Genomic DNA, 25,645 nt, shown 5'->3' with positions numbered 1-25,645 from the left:
TGCGGTACACATAGCACAAACAGTACTTAGCAGCTAAAAAAAGAAAGTGCCCTTACTTTTTCAACCATGAAATCTATGGAGTCAGCTATATCATTGTCGACAAGGTGGAGGCTGTAGCTGCCCATCACCATTCTTTTGAGCACCACTGCTGGAAACAGCCAGAACCTGTGACAGAACGACTTAGTATTAGACCCAAGAAAACAGTAGTCATAGATGAGTACAGGCAGTGTGCGCAAGCTGTAACAACACATCATCACTTTCTACCATCAGAAAAAAGTACCCTTAAATTTATCTACTAGCAGACCTGCTAGGCCACAGGTACTTTGCTACTGCCACTAGGCTGACTGTTTACATGGTTTCACTTCCCAAAGCGGCTCAGGCTACGAGGGACGCCATATTAGAGGAAAATTTCGACCACCCGGGATTCTTCAATGTGCACTGACATCTCACAGCACATAGGAATCTTGCTTTTTCCCCCACAGAAAAGCAGCTGCCACAGCTGGGACTGAGCCTGTGTCTTTAGCATCAGCAATCAAGGACCCCAAGCGTTAAGTCAGCACAGCAGAGAAGCACTTTCTCTGCTGGGATTAATATTCCCACAAGTTCAGTTATTTTTCTTAGCCGCCGAGTTCATGGCAGTACAGAAATCTGCGGACAAGCTTTCCCTATGTGATGTTTTGACTACAGGCTAGGAATCAAAGCTCACAACATGCGGTCGAAGTCTCCCCATAACACAGCTTGACTACAGCGCAGGACGTGGTGTCCCAACTCTGAGCAATAAGGATGGTTTGAATGAATGCAGACCCTATGACACTATTCACTTGCTTTGGCTGACAGTCTGAGCATATTTGCTTTTTCACTGCAAAACATTGCAGATGAAGCCTTCTTTTTTCAAGGCCAGCGTCTGGCATCTTCGGTGAAACAGAGCACCAAGTAAGTCATCATTCGATGATTACCAGAGCCTCACGACTTCTATACTTTTCTTTGACCTCCATTTTTTTTTCTTTACGCTATTTAATCATTCACTCATATCTTGCTGCAGATGATTGGGATACAGTCTTGTGGTGCAGAGAGAGAAGGCAGTTCATAAGCACATTGCCATGAAAAAAAAAAACAAAAGGGCATGAGGCTGTTATAAATATGACACAGTGCAAGCGTTATTAGCAAAAAAAATGTGAGCCAAACTCTTAAGAAAAGAGAGGTTTGTAAATATTACAGAAATGCAGTTTTTACCTAACAGGGCTCGGATCAGGCAGAAAATTAAAAAAGAAAGCACTGCAGCAACACCTCCAGAGAATTCTGGCAACTGTGCCTTGCCAAGTGAAATATTTTCTGGTTATGGTTGGTCCACTGCTACCATATGCAACACTTCACTGAAAGCAATGGGAAGTACTACTGGAATATGAAAGCAGAGTAGCCAGTTCTGCTGAAATACGAGAATGTGAAGGCTTTGCACACCGCCTAGCCAGCCTGCACAAAGACGTACAGAGAGTTTTCAGAAGTACCAGTAATGCCCTAGCTCTCAGAACTGTTCACACTCCATATAGATGGTGAGGCCACTATTAGCAGGCAAGTTTATAAAACAGGCAGGTGGCACAACGTACAGAGAGAGCTTTTTTCCCGTTTTATCTGATAGGCTGAGAGATTTGTCATTTCATTCAGTTAATAGATGAATGACATCAATTAATCACTGCCACCATTTTGCAGGGGCAAATGAAGAAAATCAAGGATGTCATTTACAACTTTCTTAGTAAAAAAAAGTCACCCATTTTGAAAAGAAAATGATGCTAGTAGTGCTTTGGCAGCATAAGATATCAGTCTAGCATAGCCATTTGTTTTATGCTAATTTTCCCTCAAATGCCCTTTAGCATTGTTAGGCTATTTTAATTAAAATCAAGTATTGCCCAATAAAATCCACTGCCAGAACAAAATAGCCCAAGTGAGCATGCTTCCTCTGCAGAAAGTGTAATGGGCACAATCAAAATTCTTAGACATGAAGTCAATTTATAAAGAGAACACGAACAAAAAACCAAAATGAAAATTGGTCACAGGATGTCAGTCAGCACAAAACGTGCACATGCAACTTACGTCACGAGAATAAAAAACAGCTGCAAAAGGGAGGGATGCATAAAAGCAAGTAAGGGCAAAACTGATTAAAATATGGCAGAGAAATATGGATATTAAAGAAGAAACAAGCCAATCACCACACAGCAAAATGTAGTTTCTCTGGCTATGCAGAAGTCATCCATCAAACTGGTCAGCCCAGTGAACCACCGGCTATCAACAACCGCACATCTCAAATTGCTAAGCAGCAAAAACGGCATAACTTTTAGGCCATTCAAAAGCTTTGTTAATTTCTCTTTAATAGCACGGAATATCTTGTGCTTTATTAGACATGCAGAAATAAAATCGGCAGTAAATCAACCAACAGAATGCCACTAGATAGACATGCAAACAAAGAAAGAAAAAGGAGGAAACAACATTGCGGAAAAATATTTTACAATGAATTCAATTTGTATAAAATGGTGCATAGTGCTGGCAAGGAATTTCAGTAGCATATTGATTACTGCATAAAAAAACCTCCTCTAAGAACACACACACAAAAAAGTGCTTATTACACAACATTTGTAGTGATAAGGTGAACAACAAAACCTAATTCCGAAGCTGAGGTATCGTCCTGGTCCAAAAGCGGCCCGATACTTATGTGGGAAATTTCGTTTCAATGTGCAAATCGAACGATTTGAACAGCTGTAGTAAAGAAAAATTTAAGTAATTGAAACCAATGAAACCATAAAAGAATAGTACTTGGTTTAGTTTTCTAACTAGTTTCCTCCTTGGAATGCAAAATGTCAAAAAGATGCAGCAGATGAGAGCACTGCCCACTGCTCTCCTCCCTTGGCTCTTATTTCACCAAATACCATGAGGGGTTCTAGCAGATAATTTAGTTATATGTACCATTTCGTCTGCTGGTACAAATCTGATCAAATACTACCCTCAAATAAGAAAAGGGTGCATGCAACAAATAACTGTGCGTCATGCACCCTTTCATTCTGTGTGCAGTGATAGCAACAACTTCCTCACAATGCTTTTTTTTTTTTTTTTTTTTTTTTTTTTCCAGCCCTGTACTGTCAGCCAGGTCATATCTCTTTTGTCCCTTTTGTCTCTGTGATAGCAGGTGGAAAACTCAGCACTCTGCTGAGTTACTCATTGGCAAAATAAGTAGTTTCTTCATGCTGCACATTTCTACACAGACTGGAAAACGTAGCCTAAAATAGCAAAGAAATGCTGCATGTCTTAGCACACTTAGATACACTATTGTCAACATGAAGGGCAGAAAGAACTGCTTTGAATGCATGTGCACTCGGCAACTAACTGGAAAAGGCTAGCCTGCTTTATGGTTTCATACACCACAAAAAAAAAAAAAAACACTAAGGAAGAAGCGTCATTCTAATATGAATTTACACACTTTTTTAAGTTTTAGCCCTAACCTTTGGAGCCTCCTTATTGACCAAGGTATAGGATATAAAATTTAATATTAATCTGAGTAGAGTAGATGTGAAATTTTATTTTAATAAATCGAACTAGGTTGGAAAGCTGAGTAAAGATGAGTATCTTACAGCACGGCAGTGTCTGTGTAGGAGAAGATGGAGGTGTCCGAGAAACTGTTGCACAGCACCAGGGAGTGGACCCTGGGGCAGGTGTGGGTGGCCTCTGCAAACTTTTGGGCCAGAAAACCACCCAGAGAGGCTCCCAGCACATGCACCTTGTCCAATTGTAGATGGTCCAGGAGCTTCCGAAAGCCAACTACCCATTCACGCATAGTCCAGTACACGGGGTACTCCAGCTGCAAACAGTCATTTTGCACTGCAACAATGCATTGCATTCAGAAAGAAATGGGTGGGACACTTCACCTACATTATTAAACTTTTTCTTTCCATTAGAAACAAGCAAATGGCTCCGTCTGACCGTATCCATCATTGATGCTGATTCATCTTCACGTTTTTGTTGAACGGCCAACAATGCAAAACACAGACAGGAGCAAAAGAACCATAGGACGGGCGTTGATTCACAGCCGAAAGTTTATTCAATGAAAGCACACAATTTATAGAAAAAATGGCCAACCTATCAACAAGCGGACAAACGAAAAGCCCATGTTGCTATGTGGAATCAAGGTGTGCAACCTCACTATCGTGTAGTATAATAGATAGCTTGCTAACCACAACCTCGTTTTTTTCTTCATGTCCTAGGCTTCCATAATCTCATGTGTTAGGCCGGTCAGGTGCTTGTACAGCATATCACAATAGTGCAAAGACGGAAAACGTTGTATTGTATTGTGTTGTGCTGGGTTTAGCGGTGCATAAGCAACTGAGGCTATCATGCGCCAATCACAAGGTTAAATACCGGTTTGGTATATTTACAGATTGTAATTATTTTGAGCTTTAGTTTGTGTATGATGTTAACTTCTTTCAAAAAACTAAATATGCAGGATAAATCACCAAAAGCATTTTCACCTAAAACCAATGCCGAGTGTAAAGGAATGTGTTAATTGTAGAACTTTGTGAAATGTTTTCTCCTTAGTGTATTGAATATTTTAGACAAGTACAAGATGTGGTTTACAGTGAAGTCATCATAGCATGCATCACATATGTTTTTCTTGTTTTGTGAGTAGAAAGTTATGTGTCAGACGTGTGTGTCCTATACAAAGGTGGCATACAATCACTTCCTTAAAACGTTCCTGGTGAGTACTTAATTTCCATTCTCCCAACACAGGCTTCATTAAGTGAAATTTGTTATTTATTGCATTATTCCAAGTTGATTGCCATTTATCTCCCTGTTTACAATGTGTTAATTTCATGCAATCTTTAAATGGCACATTTATTTTCTTAATTTGTCTCTTTCAGGCTTGAGCCACACATACATCTGCTCTCTCATTTCCTTCGATTTCAAAGTGACTTTGGACCCAACAGAATTTGATGTTTAGTCCCTGTGCAGTGGCAGTTATGTTGTGTATGATGTCTCCAAGCAGCGGTGTGACTGCATTAATGGGTCGAAGGGCTGTGAGTACGCTAAGGGAGTCTGTGTAAATAACACTGTTTGCAATACTCTTTTTCACTATTTTCTGTAAAGCGACAGAGTTGGCAAAGCACTCAGCGATTAAGATGGATGGGCACTGTGGAAATCTTATTTTCTTCCATCATCCTTGTACCACTGCACTTCCAACATGATCACCTGTTTTTGAACCGTGGGGGGTATAGAAGTCTATGAAGGTGGTGTATTTTTTTTTTTTTTCGAGTTCATGAAATTCTTGAATGACGTTTTGGAGTTCACGTTTTACACAACAGTGTGAGGGTGAGGTTACAGACTTCTGGAAAATTGTACCATGGAAGTAGTGAGTTATGACTTTTGGCAGTGCCAGGCAAACAATTCAGTGTGTTCAGATCTCAACACACTTGTTCAAATCATAAGAGAAGGGGCCTGGTGGCACGAGGTTTATTGGTGAAAATTGTTCTGGATGGACACTGTTACAACTGAATAGCAGATGTGTTTCGGAAGGATCTGATTTTAAGATGTATGCGAATGTAAGTGTGGTTCTTCTATATTCAAGAGGAGGCTCATTCGTTTCTGCAAGCAGGCTATGGATAGGAGGTGTTCTGTAGGCTCCACATGAAAGGCGAAGCTCGGCCTTATGTACTGAATCCGGTTCATTAAGGTATGATGGTCTTGCCGATCGATACACTATGCATACATGGTCTACAACAGAGCGTATTAGAGAGCTGTAGATGTGTAGTAGGCATGTCCGGTCAGATCCCCAGTGCTTCTTTGAGAGCACTTTCAGTATATTCAAAGACTGCAAAGATTTTTTTTTAGGTTACTTCGTGTGGCAGAAAAGTGAGTTCTTTGTCAAATGTTATTCTAAAGAATTTGTTCTTTTTTTACAGGCAAGAGGGTTTCATTTAGGTATAGTGTGGGGTCAATCTGCAGGCCTCTTTCAAGTGAGAAAAGCAAAGCTACTGTTTTGTGCGGAGAAAACCTAAATCCATTTCTGTAGGCCCAAGTCACTAGTTTGTTTAATGTAAGTTGTATTTGCCTCTCGCACGTCGATACACTCGAGGATGTGCACGCAATATGAAGGTCGTCAACATAGACTGAATAGATTATAAATTTTGGGATTACATTGCTAATAGAATTCACCTTTACGATAAACAGTGTCATGCTTAGAATGCCTAGAAAGCGGTGAACCTAGCCGAACAAGAAATGATGGCCTGACAGGAAATCTTTCAAATAGTGTAACATTCTTCCCGGATGCCCAGATCTGCTAAATCGCAGAGAATACCAAACCTCCATGTTGTTTTATACGCCCAGATCTGCTAAATCGCAGAGAATACCAAACCTCCATGTTGTTTTATACGCCTTCTCCATGTCAAAGAAAACAGCTAGACAATGTAGTTTGTATATGAACGCTTCCTGGATTATGTCCAAATCAAACAAGGTGGTCAGTTATTGAACACACTTCCTTGAAACAGCACTGATGGACGTCAAGAAGTTTATAGGATTCAAGAATAAACATTACCCTAATATTTAGGACACTTTAAAAGGACTTGCGAGCCAATTTGTTAGTGCTATAGGCCTATAACTGCCAGGGGAGATTGGCGGCTTCCCTGGTTTCAGAAATGGTACGATTAGTGCTTTCTTCTAAGCCTTGGGTATTTTTCCTGATATCCATATTTTGTTAAAAAGCTCGAGAAATGCCTTTACTGTAGGTCCTGAGAGAAGAGCAAGCATTTGGTAATGAATTTCGCCAGGCCCGGGCGCAGTCTGTTTACCAGCGGCCAGAACTCTACAGATTTCCTGAAAGGTGATGAGACTATTGTAAGGTTCATTGACGCTGCCACTTGTGGGAAGTTTTTGTTTTTAAGCAGTGCTTTTTTTGTTTTAGAAATGAGTCTGTGTGGTGTAAGGAACTAGAAACCTGGAAGAAGTGCTCACCTAGTATGTCTGCCTGTTCATCGACACCTGTCTGTGTACCAGGGGCTGTGAAAAAAGGGATCGTGAAAGGGGAAAAGCGTCCATTTACTTTACGAATCTGCTCCTTTCTTTGACGTTACTGCTGTTTTTTTTTTGTTTTTTTTTTTTTTGTTTTTTTTTTTTTTTTTTTTTTTTTTTTTTTTTTGCAGCTGTGCGACGAATATGCAGAGCTTTAGATTTTGCCTACTTGAATTTTATCACTTTTTCATGCGTTTGGTACCGCTACAAAAATCCCCATTCTTTATTTTTGCTTTTTCGCTTCTCAGCATTCTTGTGAGTACCAAGGTTTATGATTCAGTTGTTCTATTCCCAAGGTCTGAGGAATGACTAGGTGGTGCCACAGTAATAATACACGTGGTGAATAATTCATTATATCATTAACACTAAGATCAAATATTATTTTATCAAGACTGGCTTGGGATTGAAACCGTACCCAATCAGCTAAATGAAGCTTCCAGCGGCATGGTTTTGTCAAAGTTATTGATGGTAGTGATAGTACGTTGATGACAACAGGTCGGTGATTGCTTCCGTATGGATAGTCTAAAATATCCAATTTAAGATCAGTAAAAATAGATGAACGAAACGTCAGATCTAAATAGCTCATGGTACCTGTGCTTGGGGAGCAATAAGTTTGCTTGCCTGTATTCAGCAGGCAGACATTGTTGCTTAAGATTGCCTTCTAAACTACAGCCCCTTGTGTCTGTGCGCTCACTCTCCCGAAGAGAGGAGTGCGTGTTAAAATCCCCGACTGCCAGATACAGCTCCGGTAGTTGCATTAAAAGTGTTTGTAAAATGGCAAGTGTAACTGTTTAATGAGGCTCAAGGTATATGGAACATATTGTTATAGCTTTAAAATGGAGCACAGTTACAGCATCAGCTTCATACTTTGTTTTAAGCTTCATTTCACGAGTTGCCACACCAATCTGTACAACAATAGCTACACCACCAGATAGCCTATTTGCTTTCTCTCGGTCATTATGAAAGACTGTATTTTTTAAAAATACTTTTATGTTGTGCTCTCAAGTTTGTCTCTTGCAGACATAAAACGACTGGGCAGAAATGAGTTTAAAAGATCTCTTACATCGGTGTAGTTTTTGATGAGGCTAAGACAGTTCTAACGTATGAGGAATGCATACAAAGTGAGTTATGGAGGACGTAGTTAAAAGCTTAAGGTTCCGTTTTGTTGAGGGTTGTTATGATGTTTCTCTTTCTTTTTTTCCTTTCGAGAGTTTTGCTGCCGCTGCAGTGGTGGCGAAGAAGGGCTTGTGTCTATCGCCTGTTGAGAGGCGCTGGACGTCCACGGTTGCACTGCGGATGTGTGAGTGTCAGGCTTTTGTTGGGAGAAAGCCTTGTGGGATCCCGATTGGGGAACTGCGGGCCCTGTTTCGAAGATTACAGGGCAGCTTTCGCTGGCCCTTCCTGGGACAGAGATAGCCTTGCCTCTGGCTTTGCCTGGGCAGAGGCCGGATCCTGCTGTGGTGTGCCGCCTCCACACACCACTTTGGAGCAGTCTGGTTTTGCTGTGAACACCAAAATCCCTTGTGCAAAGTTATATTTAAAAGTTATATTTTAAAATATAAAAGTTATATTTTCTGTTATCGTTAAAGTTATGATGTCCTTTTCTTTTTTCCAGCTTGGGCGCGACCGCGAGTATGCTGCGTGGTCACGTTAACAGTTGGCACAGTGTGGTTCAGCGTCACTGCTGTTTGATGAATACTCCCTTGAGGCACATTTAGCACAGGTTTTTGTGTCCACGGTAACTTAGTGAACTATGACCATACTTCTCACAATTGAAAAATCAGTGGTGGCTAAGAATGTAGGGGCATAATACTTGGATCCTCATGTATCCAATTTCAATTGATTCGGGTAAAATACTCGAGTTTAATGTCAAGACCAGATGCTTAGTGGGTATTTCCTCATATTTTTGGATCTTGATTCGATGGACGTTTTATTACTTCTTGGTCAGCGAGTACTTCTTACATTTCTTGCTCAGTAAGATTTAGGAAGTCCCTTTCAGATATTACACCACGAGTTGTGCTCAAGGGCCTGTGGTCTGTTATGGAGGCTGGTGTGCCCCAACAGAGGTAAGGTTTGCAAGTTTGGAGTATTGTGCACTGTCTCGAACTTTAAGGAGTAAGTTACCACAGGCTAGTTTAGTTACTTTGTAGCCTGGACCCAGGGCGTCTGTCAGAGATTTGGATACTAAGAAATGCGGACAATAGTCTGGCTGATTTTCATTGATGTCACTATGCAGAATTACGACTAGGCAAGATACCTTGAAAAAGTATCTTCGATACCTGTACTTGAACCCTGAAAAATTGTATTTCCAATGCCGATACAAGACACAGGATCGAAATCGAGTTTCGATACAGATACTCGGTACTTTCTTTTACCGTGCTTTCTGGAATCTTTAGAGCATTCCTATAGCATAGTTTTTCTGAAAGGGATGTGTCTATACTGACTTCACCCATCCCTCTCTTACCCATCACTTTTATATCCACTCACCCCCTTCCCCCAGCGCACATTAGCAAACCGGTTTCTTTACCGGTTAACCTTCCTGCCTTTCCTCCACCTCATCTCCCTCCTTAACGAATACGCCAGCCCGGAGTTGTTTGGGCAGCTGTCCTCGTCAAGACTCCACATTAAATTGAAGCCATGGTTACAGTTAAGCGATTGCTTCCACAGGCAGCCTAGCAAAATATTTCTTTAAACTAATGCTCTTCATGAGAATCGACCTGTGAGCTCTTGGCTATACATACAAATACAAAGGTGCAACCTGTGTGCATTTGAAGAACTGAGCAGTTATATTGCCATTAGTGTGATAACAAACTTTTGAAGCTCTGCATATTGTTAAATGCTAAAAGGAGAACATGAAAAATAAAATGGCTGAACGGTATTTAGTCCGGAACGAGCGCGATGTGGGCATACTAACAGCGACGCAAATGAGAAAAACCTCTTAAATATGCAAACAAGCACACTGCATTGTTGTATTAGACGAAGATGCCTTTTATCAGCATGTAAGAGTGAACCATAGCCGCGTTGACTCAAGCATCCTGAAGGTACTTAGGGAACTCTAGGTTCACTAGAGTCACTGGAGAACTACGGCTGGTTTTAGATAAAAGATAGTATATATATATATATATATTTTTTTTTTAACAGAAAATAGCTAATATGGCCTCAATCAATCTGCATATTTCAAAACTTAGTTGTTTCTTTAAGATAGATATATCTTTAGAAGTTTTATTCAAGGCTTGCTCAAATATTTTTCGCAAAAAAATTGACAACGCACAGCAAAGGGGGGCTAGAGCGGGTACAGCAGCAATGTGTTGATCCCTACCGCGTGCTCGCCTATCTCTCTGGGCGTCTGTTAAATGCTTACGAGGTTCGTGGTACGCACTCGGTGCTCAAAGTAAACCATCTCGTGAGCCCCTACTTACCATTGCCTCCTTTAGTTTTAAAGAAAGGAAATCTGGAAGTGTGGTTGACACTGATGGGCCGGAGCATTTGTAGGGAACTCAGGCAGTACTACAAGCCGAGCTGTCTCAGGGCCTGTAGTATACAGTCTGAGCGAGCGCAGTCAACCCAAAGTCTTGCAGAGGTTTCAACATTTGAATTTTCCTTTAGTATCGAGTATCTTCAAAATACATGATACTTTAAGAATGTATTTTTGATACCGATACTCCATAATGGCTGCGTTTGGGCAAATTGGTCAGACATGTTTAACCTGAAAAGCAAATAAAAAACACACAAACAACAGCAAGAGAGACGGACACACGAGCGCTCGTGTCTCTGTCTCTTGCTGTTGTCCTTGTGTTTTTTATGCACTTTTCAAGTTAAACCGATACTCTGCTACTTTCAGTTTCAGCACATGATACTTAATACCGATACACAAAATATATCTAAAGATACTATCGAAGATGCATGTATCTTCGATACTGCCCATGACTGTGCAGAGTAATGGTACTTTAGAAAGGTCTCTCTGAATTTAAAAACAAAATAAAATAAATTGTGCAGTACTTTCGGTCCACCTTTTTTGTTTTGGAAAGGTGATCAGCTTGTTTGGAAGAAGAAGCCATAAAAAATGTATATTGTTCAGCTGCAGTGCCGGCCACGCACCATGCAGCCCAACGTGGGGACGGGACAGGAATTTGCCAGCAAGTCCTGCCCACGCAAGCCGTACACCATACTATAACCCAGTATGGCATAACTCAGGGTAGTCAGCCACACAAGGTTAAACTTCGCTGCCTGGAAAGAGGAAGAATTGAAGAAGGTAGGAAAAGACAAGACAGTTGTAAGAAAGAAGATAGGAAAATGAAAGATGGAGGGGAGGACAGGCAACTGCCGATTTCCCCCGGTGGGTCAACCCTGAGGTCTATGGCAGGCGTGGGCCAAAGTGGTGTGTTACCTCTGCTGAGAGGCCTTAAAAATCCAAGCACTTGGTGTCGGCTCAACCACCAGGGTCCCCTTCCCTTTTCGCCAGACATGGCGATGCTACGCACGGCTAAGCCTAGGTGCTCGGGGTCCGTGGTGTCGTGCAGTGCATGCGAACATCTGCTTTAACAGAAACCCCCTGCAGGGGCAAGGAAGGAAATCATGATTTGCAGTCACGGATATGGTTGACATTTAGTAAATTTCCAAGCGTTCAAGTTATTTTTCTGCTCTTTCAAACGTGTATTAATGCCCCGCCCAATGTATACTTGTCAGTGTTGACATTGGGATTTTATAAACTACCTTTTCAGTGCATGGCACACAGTTTGTTTTGTGCTTAACCCCACAGGCTGATAATGCAAAAGCCTTTCAAGGCTTTTGGAACGAAATCTCGTGCGTGAGAGTTGTGCGTGAGATGTGTGTGGGATCTGTACGTCGGATTTGCGCATGGGATCTGTGCATAGGATCTGTGCATTGGATCTGCACATTGAAACTGTGCATTGGATCTGCGCGCTGATATGTCACTTGTCAATTGTCCTGATGACATCATCAGAAAAAAAAAGAAACCCTGTGTCCACTAGGAATCGAACCTCCATCCTTCAGATAACCAGTTTAGCGCTTTAACCAGCTGCGCCACGCCTGAGATCGTGAAATGCACATCATAATTCTGTACCATGAGGATGATATTAGCGATGACAATGATGCTGCAATTAGTGATAATGACAATGATGACAGTAGCGATGATAATGACAGTGCATTTAGTTGATAATAATGAGAGCGAACTTGATGCATCGTGTGCAGCAGCAACACTCGCTTCCCCATTTTTTACAGTGTAGATCCCACAGTGCTCTCAAAATGTTTTCAGATTCTTTTAGTTCCTCAGCCTTTTCTTCCAAAATAGCACAAGTTTCTTGGGTGCAGAAAAAACAACCCCTATATCAAACCCATTTGCCACATTTTTAGGATCATGTGAAAGGCGGTGTACATAAGGAAGAACGGCAACCTTGTTTGTTTCTTTCTTTCCCTTTTTCTGGACTAGGCACCAAAGCTGAAGTCGAAGGAATGTAGGCGCATCATTTTTAGGTTCGTGCTTTATTCTTTGTAATGATGCCTAAGACATTACTGTACACAGAACACTATTTCATATTTTCTTACAACTGCTGAATAATTTATAATTGAATTTTTCTCTCACCTGTTTCGGTTTCAGTTTCAACAGCCGAGTGATAGCTGTGACGTCACAGTCAAGTCTAGGTCATGCGAGGGATGAAAGTACAGCAATATAATCATTGTTGTGTCATTTGAATTCACTACAATGGTAAAGCCAGCCTGCCTCAAGAACTGGAATCACTACAAGTGAAGAATCAGCGATTATATCGCTGTTTTTTTGTGCCGCGCATAAAGACATGATTGTGACGTCACAACCATCTCGTTGGCTACTGAAACCAAAACTGGCGAGAAAAGAAAATTCAATTGTATATTATGTAGCGGTCGTAGGCGAAAACTGCGTGCGGATTGATATACACGAATGAATTATGCATCCTTAACAAGAAGAAAAATGCACCCAAAATATGGTGTCTATAGACCAACCCCAATCTGTGACGTAAGCGCGATGCTGTGGCGCTTCTGTTACCAGGATGGGCCGGTTGGGGGTGAAAACTAGGGTTAGCGCCCATAGGAATACATGGACCCGAAAAATTTCAAAGCAATTTTCTAATTTCATGGCGCACCTATGATGTCGTTATTCGGTACAGAGCAACCATGAACATCCTAGAACAGATCACGAAAGTATGAAATCTCATTAACGAGGCGAAGTATTTTTAAAATACCGCGAAACGTATGCGGGTGCGAGTTGGGAGAGCGACCCATAGAAACACATGTAAATACAACTTACTGCAACATTTTACTCGGTTCAGCAGCGTTGAACCCTTCTCGTTTTTTGGTGAACGTCTTGTATCACGCGCCGACCTTATGTTGCATGGCACACTACATTCCCTTGCAAGTACTGCAAATCTGACGACTTGCGGGACCGTTCACAGCACGATAAACTGACCGCGCACAGTTGCAGACGGCAATGCACCCCCGGCACTGTCGCTAACAGACGCTCCGGAGCTGGAGGCGGCTGCGGTGGGTATCACCAGCTGCGCTGTCATCTGCTGCAATGCGCGACTCTCGTTCGGTCTGTATTGTCGTACGGCGTTTGACAACTGCCATTTAAATGTAACTCTGTCTAGGATGTATCACTTGAGGGACATTATTATCAAGCTAATTTACTCCATGCGGCAGCATATCAGACTGTAAACAAAACTATGTGATTCACTATATGAGCATTTTGGGGGTGTCTGGATTCGCAACATAGATTATTCGGGGAGTTTTAAAAGTAGACGCCTCTGCAATGACGCAGCATACTTCTTCAAAGCGCTGGCCAACGTTTAACGACCAGCCACCACTTCTGGTGCTCTTCCAAATGAGAAAAATGCTGCGGTAAGTTGCGTTTACTCGTGTTTTTATGGGTCGCCCTCCCAACTCGCACCCCCATACGTTTCACGGTGTTTTAAAAATACTTCGCCTCGGTCATGAGTTTCATACTTTCACGATCTGTTCTAGGATGCTCATTGTTACTCTGCACCGAATAAGGACATCATAGGCGTCTCATGACATTAAAAAACTGCTTAGAAATATTTCGGTTCCATGTATTTCTATGGGCGCTAACCCTATTTTTCACCCCCAGTCGGCTGCGATGCCGCGAGCGGCCCCTTTGTTTGTAAACACGGTGTTGGTCCATAGACCTTTAAGCTTTTCGGCTACATTGTTACAGCCCAATAACCTAACATCATCTGGGTATCCAGATTCCTTGAGTCTTAATTTGTTCACTGAAGCTATTAATTACCAAGTGGGTACAAGATTTTGATAATGCAGACACCAGAGATGAGACCACAATTCCTGTTTACTATTTTGGAACGATGCGATTTATAATTTAACAATGGTTTTCCCTCCTTGGTAGGTATTCCCAAAAGATATGCCCCATCTCAACTTTCAAACACAGATCTAGAAACTGTTACTTGCTATCAACTGTGAACTCAGCGGTAGAGTGTAGACCTAGAGCATTTTTATTTAAATACATTAAGTACACTGGTCATGCATCTAGAAAAGTTGGTTTTCTCAAAAGAAAAAAATTAAGAAGTCATTAACATAATGACAAATGCGTGATGCCATCCTCAATATGTTTTCTTGAATGCCATGATTAACAAGGGACAAAAAAATATCCCTTAGAACTGTTGCTACCTTAGATCCAATGCAAACACCTGCTTTTTGGCTATACAGTGTTCCTTCCCATTTAATGAACATAAATTGAAAGATAGCAGCTTAAGGAAGCCAACTCCACAAATGCCAAAACTGCTCATAAACTGCTAATAAACTGCTCCTCACCATTATCAAATGTAACAAATTTTGAAACAGCCCTCATAAATTCATTGTGACAGAGGAAATAGAACAAACTGGTTAATCTACATTGAAGGCCATATGCATTTGTATTTTCATGCCAAAGAAAATTTAACTAATCTACATTGAAGGCCGTATGCATCTGTATTTTCATGCTGAAGGAAATTTAAGACACCCTCAGAGTTGCGAACTCTCAATGGGTCATTAATAGCCAAGGAAGCTAAATGTGGCTGCGAACAGCCTGAAACTTCCTATTGCGAAGTGTTCCTCTCTGTCATAGTAGCTCGAAACAGCATGCCTCTTTTGTGACACTTCGCTGAGAAAATTATTTTTGAACTAAGGCCTTTGGTCTTATTGACACCTGCATTAAGCCGTTCCAGGCTCAAACTTTCCACAAAATGCTGAGCTCTGGCTTTTATCCTTCCTAGCTTTGTCAAAACTAGGGTAAAGTTTTTCTGCACAGCTTCCATCACCTTCACAGGACCATTGTTTTCGAAAGGCCTGCCAAACAATCTTAAAAATGTGGCAAAAAGGTATAAAATGGGGTTGTTTTTCCTGCACCCCAAAACTTGTTTGTGCTATTTTGAAAAAAGGGTCAGGAAATAAAGGAATCTGAAATAACCTATGGTATTCAGCACAAGACAGAGTCTGTGCCATGCATTGAGGAGGTAGTTTATAAAATTCCAATGTCATGCGGACAAGTGTACATCGGGCAGATGGGGCAGTGCATTAATACACCTTTGAAGAGAGCATACAAATAACTTGAATACTAACAAATCTACTAATTTTGTTGATAATGCCCTTCCTTACTTGCACTATTGTGATGTCCTGTACAAGCACCCAACCTGCTTAACATGCGAGGTTATGGAAGCCTACCAACGAAGAATTTAGCAAGCCATCTATTTTACTACATGATAGTGCGGTTGCATGCCTTGATAAGCTTTCAGTTATGAGTAAGCGCTTATCCCGTGGTTCTTCTTAAGTTTTTGTTCCAAACTACGTGCCGTGGCTTGGACTAAAATAAATTAGTTAGACGTTGCTTCCTCCTTTTCGTTATATAGTGAACAGTCTGTAATCTCCATGTTTCGCTCTTTGAACTTGTATGCATTCTTTTTAGTTGCTTGCACAAATTAGTGAGGCATTTTCAGTCTCCTAAGCTGCAAGGACTTCTTGAATTATTGCTGTTTTGCTGTAAAGCTGTTTTGGCTATTTTCATCATCATTTGTTAATTATGATGAATACAATGCCCACATATTCAGGTCTCTACAAGTTGCTCGTAGTATTGAGAATAAATAAAACAAACGAGACTTAAATACCTTAGTATCATTTCTCTTCAAACCTCACATGTAACACATATGTAGAATATGCAACTATGAAACCTGGCCGCGCATTTAATTGCATCAAGCGCAGTTTCAGGGATGCCCCTCATGATGTTAAGGAAACTTCGCATTTCACTAATGTTCGCTCCATCTTAGAATATGACACGGCAGTCTGGGACGAGAATTCTAATACATTTATAAATACATCAGAAGCTGTTCAAGATAGGCTGCATGCTTTGTGACTAATCCCTACACGTATAATACTACTGTCAATGCATTGAAGGAAGCGCTTTCTTGGCACCCGCTAGAAGCACGCCATTCTGTATGTAGGCTTACATTGCCAAAGCGAATAGCAAATAGCACGGGGAACGTTTCAGTTCATTGAGACCTTTATCTAAAGCCGCCCACGTTTATCTCCGCGAGAAAAGACAACAGTTGCAAACAAATGGAACAGCCTAGCGCACCCCTAGATACCAGTAATCTTTTTTCCCACGAAATATAAAACAGAAAATACTTCCAGAACATGTTGTTTCAGCGGCTTAAACCACTTTTCCAGTTCTGCTGATGCAGCACCTATGGGCTGCAGTGAAAGATTACTGCATTTCTGATTTTCTTTTTTTAGTTTTGTATGCTGCTGGCAAGTTGTCTGTGTTGAAGATGTTACCTATTTATTGTGTTCTCATTTGAATGTTCCATTTTTGCTTGGCGATTGACTTGCTGATGTTTTGTAACGTGCCTTCTTACTGTAATCCCCCCGAGTGCAATGAAGGTGCATGAATAAAAAAAAAAAAAAAAAGAACAATTATTCCCTCTGGCAGTTTGCAATGAATGACAGTAAAGCAATTCTGCTTTTCCACGTGAATCTTTGAATGCTGAAGAATGCAATACAGCTCTTCTTTTGCCTACACTTGCAATATTTTATGGAAATAATTTTTGCAAGGAACGTTTTCATGTAAATATATATGCTGTTCTTTCACTGTTATTTCCACAGCTACTGGGCATTTAAAAAAACACCTTCATTGCACAGAAGGCTTTGCAAAGATCCTAAAAGAATTTGGGTACTTATTTCTTGATTATTTAAGCCCCAGGTAAAACATTGACTGTGTTAATTTCAATCACTCGACAACTGTACTAGTGAGTTTAAAACAAAATGCAGGTATATGAATTTAAATACCTGCACCAATTTTGGTTACATTTCACTCGAACAATGAAAATAGTTTTGTCTCATCCCCCTTCAAAGAACACCAGATACCTGAAATTAGTCTAGAGCCAGCCACGTCAGTACCCCTCATATTCCCCATGCACTCACTTTTCTGTGGTATCTTCTATTCAATGCCAGACAACAGACAGGAAGAAAGGTTGTGAACAATTGGAGATGTAGGTATGAAGATCAATGTAACAAATATTGCTGAAGCAAAAAGCCTAAGCAAAAGGAAATCAGTGTAATGTGTAATGATGACAAAAGGAAGAAAATTACTTTTGTTCGTGTGGCTTGTTATCTAATCTATGGCTGCGTGGTTGGCACACATGCAAAAGGATAAAGAGCACCTTAGCTCATGTCACAAAATATAGCTGATTAAGTAAAAAATCAAAAAGAGAAATCTATATTTGCTTACGAAGAAAATATAGGTATGTGTCTGCACTGCATAATATTTCATTGTAGTTAAACGACCTATTAGTTAAACAAAAATGCAGGTACGAAACAACCACTGCAAATATATGTTTTTGTAGATGTGCCAAGTCCCCATTTTTATTCAGACTACACAGGACTACTCAAGTATACAGGACATTGTACTTACTGATATTACTCTGTATCCCCTGGCTGTCAGGGCCATGATTTGTCTGAAGAATACATCAGCTGTACCACTGATTGGTGGCAAGCAAACAAGCGGGCAAGAGATGCTACGTGGTCCATGGTCATAGTAAGTCCACACTTTAGAGCCACCTTCATCTACAATCACCTGAAATCAGCAAAATGAATGAAGTTCCTTATGATATGCTACAGAAGTCCTGGTACACCAAATAAACCTCATCTCGATTTCAATGGGCATATTTTTGTCCTTAGGCACAAATGGCACAAGCTTAGTGATAGTGAGGCATGGAATTTTTTGAGGCAGTTCCAAACAGTAACAAAATAAAAATAAAAAATATATATTTTGCCAACCCAAAGTGGCAGCAATGCAAAATTTACACATAGCATATACATTACAAAGGAGCACTTGTCGCTGTGTACATGCATATCAATGGTTCTCCACGAGAAGGCTGCATCCTTCATTCTCTGGACAACAGGGACAGAGACATTGGGGCTTTCACATCATTCTTTACTCTCCTACACCTTAACAACACAAGGGATGCAGCCCCGGGTTACTACCCGTCTTAGCTCTTGCCTTCGAGTAGCGAATCCGCGTTCATAATTTTTTTTGTTTTTATTTGTCAGAGCCAGCCACCAAGCACTCTTTGAAAACAATGTTTGCGGCTCCCTAGGTAGCACCGAAACATTAAAGCAATGTTACATTTTTGTTTCCGTCGAAAATTATTTTGACGTTCTTAATGTGCTTTATGTTGTAATGTAACAGCAATGTTAGATATAAGTGCTAGAATAATGTTTCAGTAAACATATAACAACATCACTTTAACATGTATGCAACATACATATAACGTTGAAAATGATAAAGCAACCCTTCACGAGCATGTAGGCCCGCCACTTGTGATGCTACAAGTTTTGCAAAGACCACAGCACAGCACAACTCCTACATTCACTTCTGAACGAATAGCAGAGAGCCAAGCTCATATATCCATCATAGATGGGTGCCCCTTGAGTGATAGTGGCAAATGGATAATAAGCAAAGCTTCCAAACAAGATTTAAAAGCTATGCGTGCACTGCATGGCAGGCATCATCTCAAAGATTGAAGTGTTATATAAAATATATGCTTAATAGAAGAAAAAGTTCAGAAGTGCTGGAAATCAGTGCTTGAAATATATTTCCTATGTTGTTTTATAGTTAATATTCAAATATTGTTTTAATGAGTAGAAGATTATACTGAAACAACATTTCTTTGTAACATCAAAATAATGCTTAAAAACAATACAACACATTACACATTCTTCTAATGTTTGGTGCTACTTGGGTCATTTTTCAGGACCTGTAGCTGTGCGCAGTAGCGACAGTCTATTGGATGATTAATTTCTTAGCATCTATAAGAAAAACGTTTACAACCAATCTCTTTGTCAGCAAAGAACTGAAAAATGGAAAAATGAGAAGCCCCACTGGTGAAGAGCATCGGCTTTGCGCGTGTCTCTACATGACTGTTCCTTCTTGTCCTCATTCTTCTGCTCCGTGGACATGTGCGGCTGCACCTCGCACGTGCCCCGTGCGGGCATGCTGCACAGGCTCTGCAGTCAGCCATGCGCTGTGAGCGCGGCTACGCGTAGGTTTTGCCGCGGTCGAGCGCTGGCATCCTGGAGCGAACTCAAGCTTCGGTTCACTATTAGCATCAAGTTTGTGCGTGTATGACTTATTTGAGTGCTCTTTATTTCTTTCCAGTAGTGTTAGAATGTATGTGGCTGGCAATCTGTACCGTTTGTACTATCTCTGAAAGGGCCGCAGCATGTGAAAATATATAATAAAATGTAGGGAAGGGAGCCCTTTTAGCGTGGTGGGTGTGCGTTTGGATCATTAAAATGGCTATGTTCAGCGAGCAACATGATGCCAAGGTTACAGAACTGAGTTAATAGATTGCACATATTTATGGTGAACAAGTGGAAAAAAGCTGGATGAAGAAAGGCATGACGCGACATAGGTACTTGTGTAGTTCCAGTGCTTTCGTTTTTTTTTTTGCACTTCATGACCACGACCAAGGTCAGTATCTAGCGGAAGCACATGACTACTTAGAGCGCTTTTGCTCAAACCCATTTACATAAAATTCTACACTTGAACATATTCACGCTAATTATTATGCCGCTGTCTTGTTTAATACCTCATTGCAAGAACCTGAGAACCTGTTCAGTGCTCTCCAGGAACAGGAGTACTACTATCTGCATAAGTTATGGTTATGGTTCATGGAGTTCAACGTCCCAAAGCGACTCAGGCTTTGAAAACACCATAGTAGAGGGCTCCAGAAATTTCAACCACCTATTTTTTTAACCTGCACTGACACCGTAAAGAACACAAGTGCTTTGCTTTTTCTTCCACTGAAAAGCGGCCACTGCGGCCAGGATTCAATCATGTGTCTTTTAATTCAGAAATTGAGAGCTATAACCCTGAGCCACTGCGGTAAGGCCATGTGCATAAGGAAATGTGAATATCCATTGGCAAAGCCACTCCCATGTCCTACCTGGACCTTCAACGTTGGTGCATGCCAGATCTGAAAAGTTAGTTATAGTGTTTCAGTAGTTAAAAATAATGATTTGGAGTACAGCCTACATTTGAGAAACATAATTATGCACTACAAGCTTTCCTGCTGAATTCAGTTGAAGTTTGGTTTGGTTTGTAGGGTTTAATGTCCTAAAGAAACTCAGGCAACGAGACACTCCATAGTGAAGGACTTAAAAGATTTCGATAGCCTGGGGTTCTTTAACATGCACTGACATCGCACAGCACATGCATGCCACTACGTTTCAACTCCGCTGTAATCCAGCCACCGGCAAATCCAGTCGAACTACCAACATAATAATCCAAGAGGTGACCGATCATTTAGTATGTCATGAAATATAATCCAAGCGGCAACACATTTAATCCAAATGGCAACTCGAATTGTATGAGCCCCAGCCAGTTTAATCTGATTGCCAAACGTTTCAATCTAAATGCTGAAAATGAACATAGAGATATTTCTGAGCATTAATGTTGGAGATAAAGCAAAACCGAGATGGTTTTAAGGACCATGCCCCATCCGAGCGCCAAGACTGCATGTGCTACTTTTCACTTTCATCGTAATGTTATCAGTTTCTTGTAGCAAGTAAGAACAGCAGAAAATTGTAAAACTTCAGTATTTATCAGAACACTTGCGCTTGCAGCTGAAATGATAAACTACAGTATGATAGGCTAGTTTTTTTGCCACTGATTAAGCTAAAAAAGGAACAGTGCAGATGAATAAGGAAAGTGAAAGTTAACACAAACGTTTCAATATATACTGTGAAGAGTGCAGCCAAAAATACATGCCAATATGCAAAATTGACATAAAAAATTTCTGCAGCTTATCAACGACACTGCTCAAGTAATGTATGAACCAGACAAGAGAATTCAGGACCTGAAACATTCGCGACCTGCTCCCTTCTGGAACTATATTCTTGTTTAGATAGCATTATGCTATCCAAAATAGCCTAAATGAGGATTAGTATTGGCAACATTTTGCCACATGCTGTTTAAGTGATTTAGGCAAACGAGTGGACACGTTTGAACACCCCAATCATAAGTAATAGCTAGTCTACAATCGTTTCCGTGAACTAATGAAAAGCTTGCAGCATAAGCGTGAGCTGTAATGGTAAAGGCTCCTTCCTGTTCATGCGCAGTCCTGTTAAAGGCGACGGAGAAGAAGAACCTTTTTCTGGGGGATGGTGGCCCTGAAGCTAGCATATTCAGGCGATTGGGCGATTTCGCTTGTAGGTTTGCTGCTCAGCAAGTTGAACCTGGGGAAAAAAAAAAGAAAAAAAAAAAAAAAGAAAAACAAAAGAAAAATAGAATCAGGAGCGTCAACTTATCACCACTCAGCACGGTTGTCAACACAGTCAAACACATGCACCAGTCGCGAACAACGTCTGTCATATGAACCCGTATTTGAGCGTTGACAAGACTGAAATGACAGAATGAATGCAGACATTCACAACAACGAACGTTAATGTTAGACGGAGAGACCTTTTCCAAGACTATGTTCAATAAACTATCAATCTGCTTATCTTCGGCGTCGAGGTTGAGGCGGGGGGCTGATTCAGTGCCGCACAACGTATCATATGATGACACTTACACTCTTTCAGTGCTCATAGTAATCACGCAGCATTAATACACAGTTGATATCCTTTGGCTGTAATCGTAGGAAACCTGTACGAAAACGACCATAAATTCCACAAATGCCACCAAGACCTCGCGTAACCACGCACTGCCCCAAATTTTGGGCGGTTTGCCTTTGCTTTCCCACTACTACAGCTTTTACCACTTTCCAGCAGACTAACAGCTGTCACTGAGTTATCAACGCTTACATCGCCGCATTTTCGCCATTTTCTTTATCTCAAAGAGATGCGTAATATATAGTTCCAGAAACCGTGTGAATAAAATTTTTAAATCTTCATTTTTTTTAAATAACAGAACGAAATTAAAATTGCAGAAAGAAAAAATGCCGAATGAAATAATTTATAGCCAGACTATAGCCAGACCTAGCCAAACCGGCCAGGAAGCCAAGAAAGCAAAGGGCGTAAGGGCACGGCAAGCACGGTTAGATCCAACGTTTATAGAAAACGTTGGTTAGATCGAAGTTGTTGCTCTAGTTGTCTACCTCGGAGGACTGCTTAACAGTTATGGGTAGTGATGTCGTCGAGCATGGTCATCACGGACATCATGCCCCGAAACCTCCGCCCGTGCCAGATTACAGAATCTACAAAGTCGAGGATGTGCCAAGGCTCATGAAAGTGAGAGACACATTGGCATTGCAGGGCCTTAGGGACCCCTGGATAAGGTAAACTTCCATTTTTTACATAAGACGATTCATTTGAGTCAATATCTATAGAGGTTTCATGTACAGTACTTTGGTTCTTGTTAGAGCGCTTGGTTTTCTGCACCACACAGAGAACGACTTGGTTGGCAAGACATTTACAGTGAGATTGCTTTGTGTCGAGGCTCCCCTAATTATGTAGCCTGCCGAATCGATCATGACTTCGCATTGCTTTTACACGAACCTCTGTAACATCTGACGTACAATGAAATAGCTACACACGGCACTGGAATCCCCTTTGACGAGAACGGGACAGCCGCATGGACGTGGCAGCTGGATAAAAACAGCATGAAATGTTAACTAGTAATGAATGAGGTTTCGCGGTAGTCTGCGGGATCTAACTGAAAACGTCCCTCCAGGTTCACGCATTGCCGAAAACTAGGTTTGAAAAAGATGTTAGTTTTTTTGTCAAGGCATGACACATAAGTTTATAAGTAGGTGCACTGTAACGCGCAGAGCACTTTCCATTTTCTGTATTGAGACTGCAGTCATGTTGCTGTTGCCCAACTGTTAATGTGGCACTTAGCACCTCGAAAAGTTATTGGTTCGCAACAGTTTGCAGCTGCGCTGAATTGCTGAGCCATTTTTGACATTTCAAAACAGTGCCCTTTTTGGGGCATTTCTTGGATGTAAAAGTAAAAGATTGATTTTTACCTTCACATAACAAAATCACACAGAGCAGTGAGCAACCAATACTTGAGGCACGAAAATTGGTCTTTTATGCAAAAGCAGGGGCTCTTGGTAGAGACTGCTTGAAAGGTTGCTGTCGAAATATTTATCACCGCTATTGCGAGGATCTGATATGAAGGTTTGGATTGCGTTTTCCGTGGCATTGGCAGCAATAGACAGTCACAAAGTTTCAGTGTAGTGTCCCATGCCTTCATTGACTACCGCCGACTGTACAGTCATTCACACTTGGCTAGAGTGCACGAGTAGTGCTGTGCGGAGTAAGTGAAATAATGAAAGTACTGACTTTTACTGATAATACAAGGTACAAGCACGTCACCCCTAACAAAGCAGCTGCATTATGATTTGACTTTATTTGCTCTGCATCACACAGTTTAAGTGCTTTAGACAAATGTGATCACAGCATGTCTCTTACGACTTCTACCCTGCATGCTGTGCTGTGCATACTGTTACAGGATAGGATGACACTTGTGACATAGAGACAGAAAGTCACTCCCATACCACCGGCTTCATTGTCCTCTTCACCCTCCTTGCTCGATGAGGAGGCCTCATCCTCGGCTTCCGCTTTCACGGACTGGTCTCCCTCGTCACCATCACCACTGCTACCTTCTGTAGTCTCTCCCTCGACGCCTTGAGTTTTCGTAGGCTGATGTCAGCGCCCGTGTTCGTGTTTCTTCCATGTTTCATGCCGTTCTTTGCGCTGTTATATTTCGTTATGCAGTACCAGCTAGCCTGGCATCTTACACTTGCATTCATGTTTTCGTACGGTCGACTAAGTGATGATGCGTCACACGGAGTAACGTCCCTTAATTTTAGATACACGATGCAAAATGATCAGGACGCAACACAGAAATCCTTGTCCGTGTGTATTTCTGTGTTGCGTTCTGTTCATTTTGTGCAGTGTATCTACTCCTATCATGTACCAATTAGGCCAACAGTCGATTCTGAAGTCCCTCAATTTGCTGGTGTTTATCGTGCTAAATTGAATAATTTGATTGCTACCTTTGTTTTGAGTAGTTTGCCGAGCAACAATAAGAACAGTCTGGTTCCGAGAGTAATCTTCAATACTTTTTTTTCTTTAAATACATTTCAGGAATGAAGTGTGGCGTTACAGCGAATACAACAAGACACCCTCGAAGGTGCTTTTCAAGAATCTTGTTACACGTGGAATGAAGCCTGGCTTTTTGCTGGCTGTTGGCACAGTTGTCTTGGAGAAGGCATACGATTATGCATTTGCAAAGGATGATCATCACCATGGGCAGGCCGATCACTAATTGCAAGAAAAAAAAAGCTAGTAAATAAATCATTGTGTAGTAGTCCTTGGCTGCTGTGAAGTTCGGTTAGTTCCCTCTTCGAATTGTCTACTCATTACCATGTCCAACATTCAGGACAAATAAAACCCACTTGAATTTTTCTATATGAGCACACTTCGAATACATTTTTGTTGGCTCATTGAACAAGAACAGTAATGGCTGTGCCCTTCATGTTCCTTTGTCTTTAGTCGCTAGGTATGGTACTGTGGAGTCTGCTTTCTAGAAGCAATTCTTGGCTGGAGATCCTGGGAGCTTGCAGGACAGAGGGAACACTGACGGCGGAAAGGTAAAAACAAAAAAACTGTGTGTGCACTTTAGTGGCTGACAGACCTACAAGTGGGGCATGTGGCCTATGCAACAATGCATTGGTGCTAGCATCTGGACACATTTTCTACAAGAGGCATATTCTCCCAAATGTTTAACGGACTGTTTCACTGAAGACTCCATGATACCCCTAGCATACAATACATCGTGTGAAGGTTCACAGGCAGTTCTCACAGCTTCTGGTCAGTCTGTGGGTTGGTTCCCCATGTGCATACTTTCACATTGCGAGGGTTTGGCAGGTGCATCTGTGTGTACATTGGATCTTGATGACCAGGTTTAATTGTGATATGTTTATTTTATCATAGAAAACATAACAAATCCAACTGTGCCATTGTATCTTTTTTATATCCAATATCGGCTGTTGCGTGCGCCTGAAGTCAGCACGGTGGAAACGTCAGCGGAACCGGT

At 41.2% G+C, this 25,645-nt stretch overlaps 2 protein-coding genes across 3 annotated transcripts in view; one reads left to right on the top strand and one right to left on the bottom strand.

Annotated features, from left to right (window-relative positions):
- LOC146197970 (maspardin-like) overlaps positions 1 to 22,399 on the bottom strand; it is a 36,269-nt gene extending 13,870 nt beyond the window's left edge. Inside the window, exons 1-5 of one of the 2 annotated variants that reach the window (XM_084593262.1) lie at positions 22,173 to 22,399; positions 21,750 to 21,837; positions 18,011 to 18,172; positions 3,618 to 3,844; positions 57 to 165 (exon numbers count right to left, since the gene is read on the bottom strand). In XM_084593262.1, coding sequence (XP_084449388.1) covers positions 57 to 165; positions 3,618 to 3,844; positions 18,011 to 18,172; positions 21,750 to 21,837; positions 22,173 to 22,189 — 603 coding nt within the window. In that variant the 5' untranslated portion in view covers positions 22,190 to 22,399. The remainder of the gene's footprint in view (positions 1 to 56; positions 166 to 3,617; positions 3,845 to 18,010; positions 18,173 to 21,749; positions 21,838 to 22,172) is intronic. The other variant, XM_084593261.1, reaches the window with a different exon arrangement.
- Positions 22,400 to 22,580: 181 nt separating this feature from the next.
- ND-B12 (NADH dehydrogenase [ubiquinone] 1 beta subcomplex subunit 3) lies at positions 22,581 to 25,022 on the top strand. The gene is made up of 2 exons (XM_084593269.1): positions 22,581 to 22,877; positions 24,694 to 25,022. The coding sequence occupies exons 1-2, from the start codon at positions 22,720 to 22,722 to the stop codon at positions 24,872 to 24,874; spliced, it is 339 nt and encodes a 112-aa protein (XP_084449395.1). The 5' UTR covers positions 22,581 to 22,719; the 3' UTR covers positions 24,875 to 25,022.
- The last annotated feature ends 623 nt before the right edge of the window (positions 25,023 to 25,645 follow it).

Source organism: Amblyomma maculatum, chromosome 2, assembly GCF_055883805.1.
Source record: "Amblyomma maculatum isolate TAMU_Amacu chromosome 2, ASM5588380v1, whole genome shotgun sequence".
In the NCBI taxonomy this organism is placed as follows: Eukaryota; Metazoa; Arthropoda; class Arachnida; order Ixodida; family Ixodidae; genus Amblyomma; species Amblyomma maculatum.
Note: the sequence above shows the minus strand (reverse complement) of the source record. Positions and strands in the feature narration are given on the sequence as shown.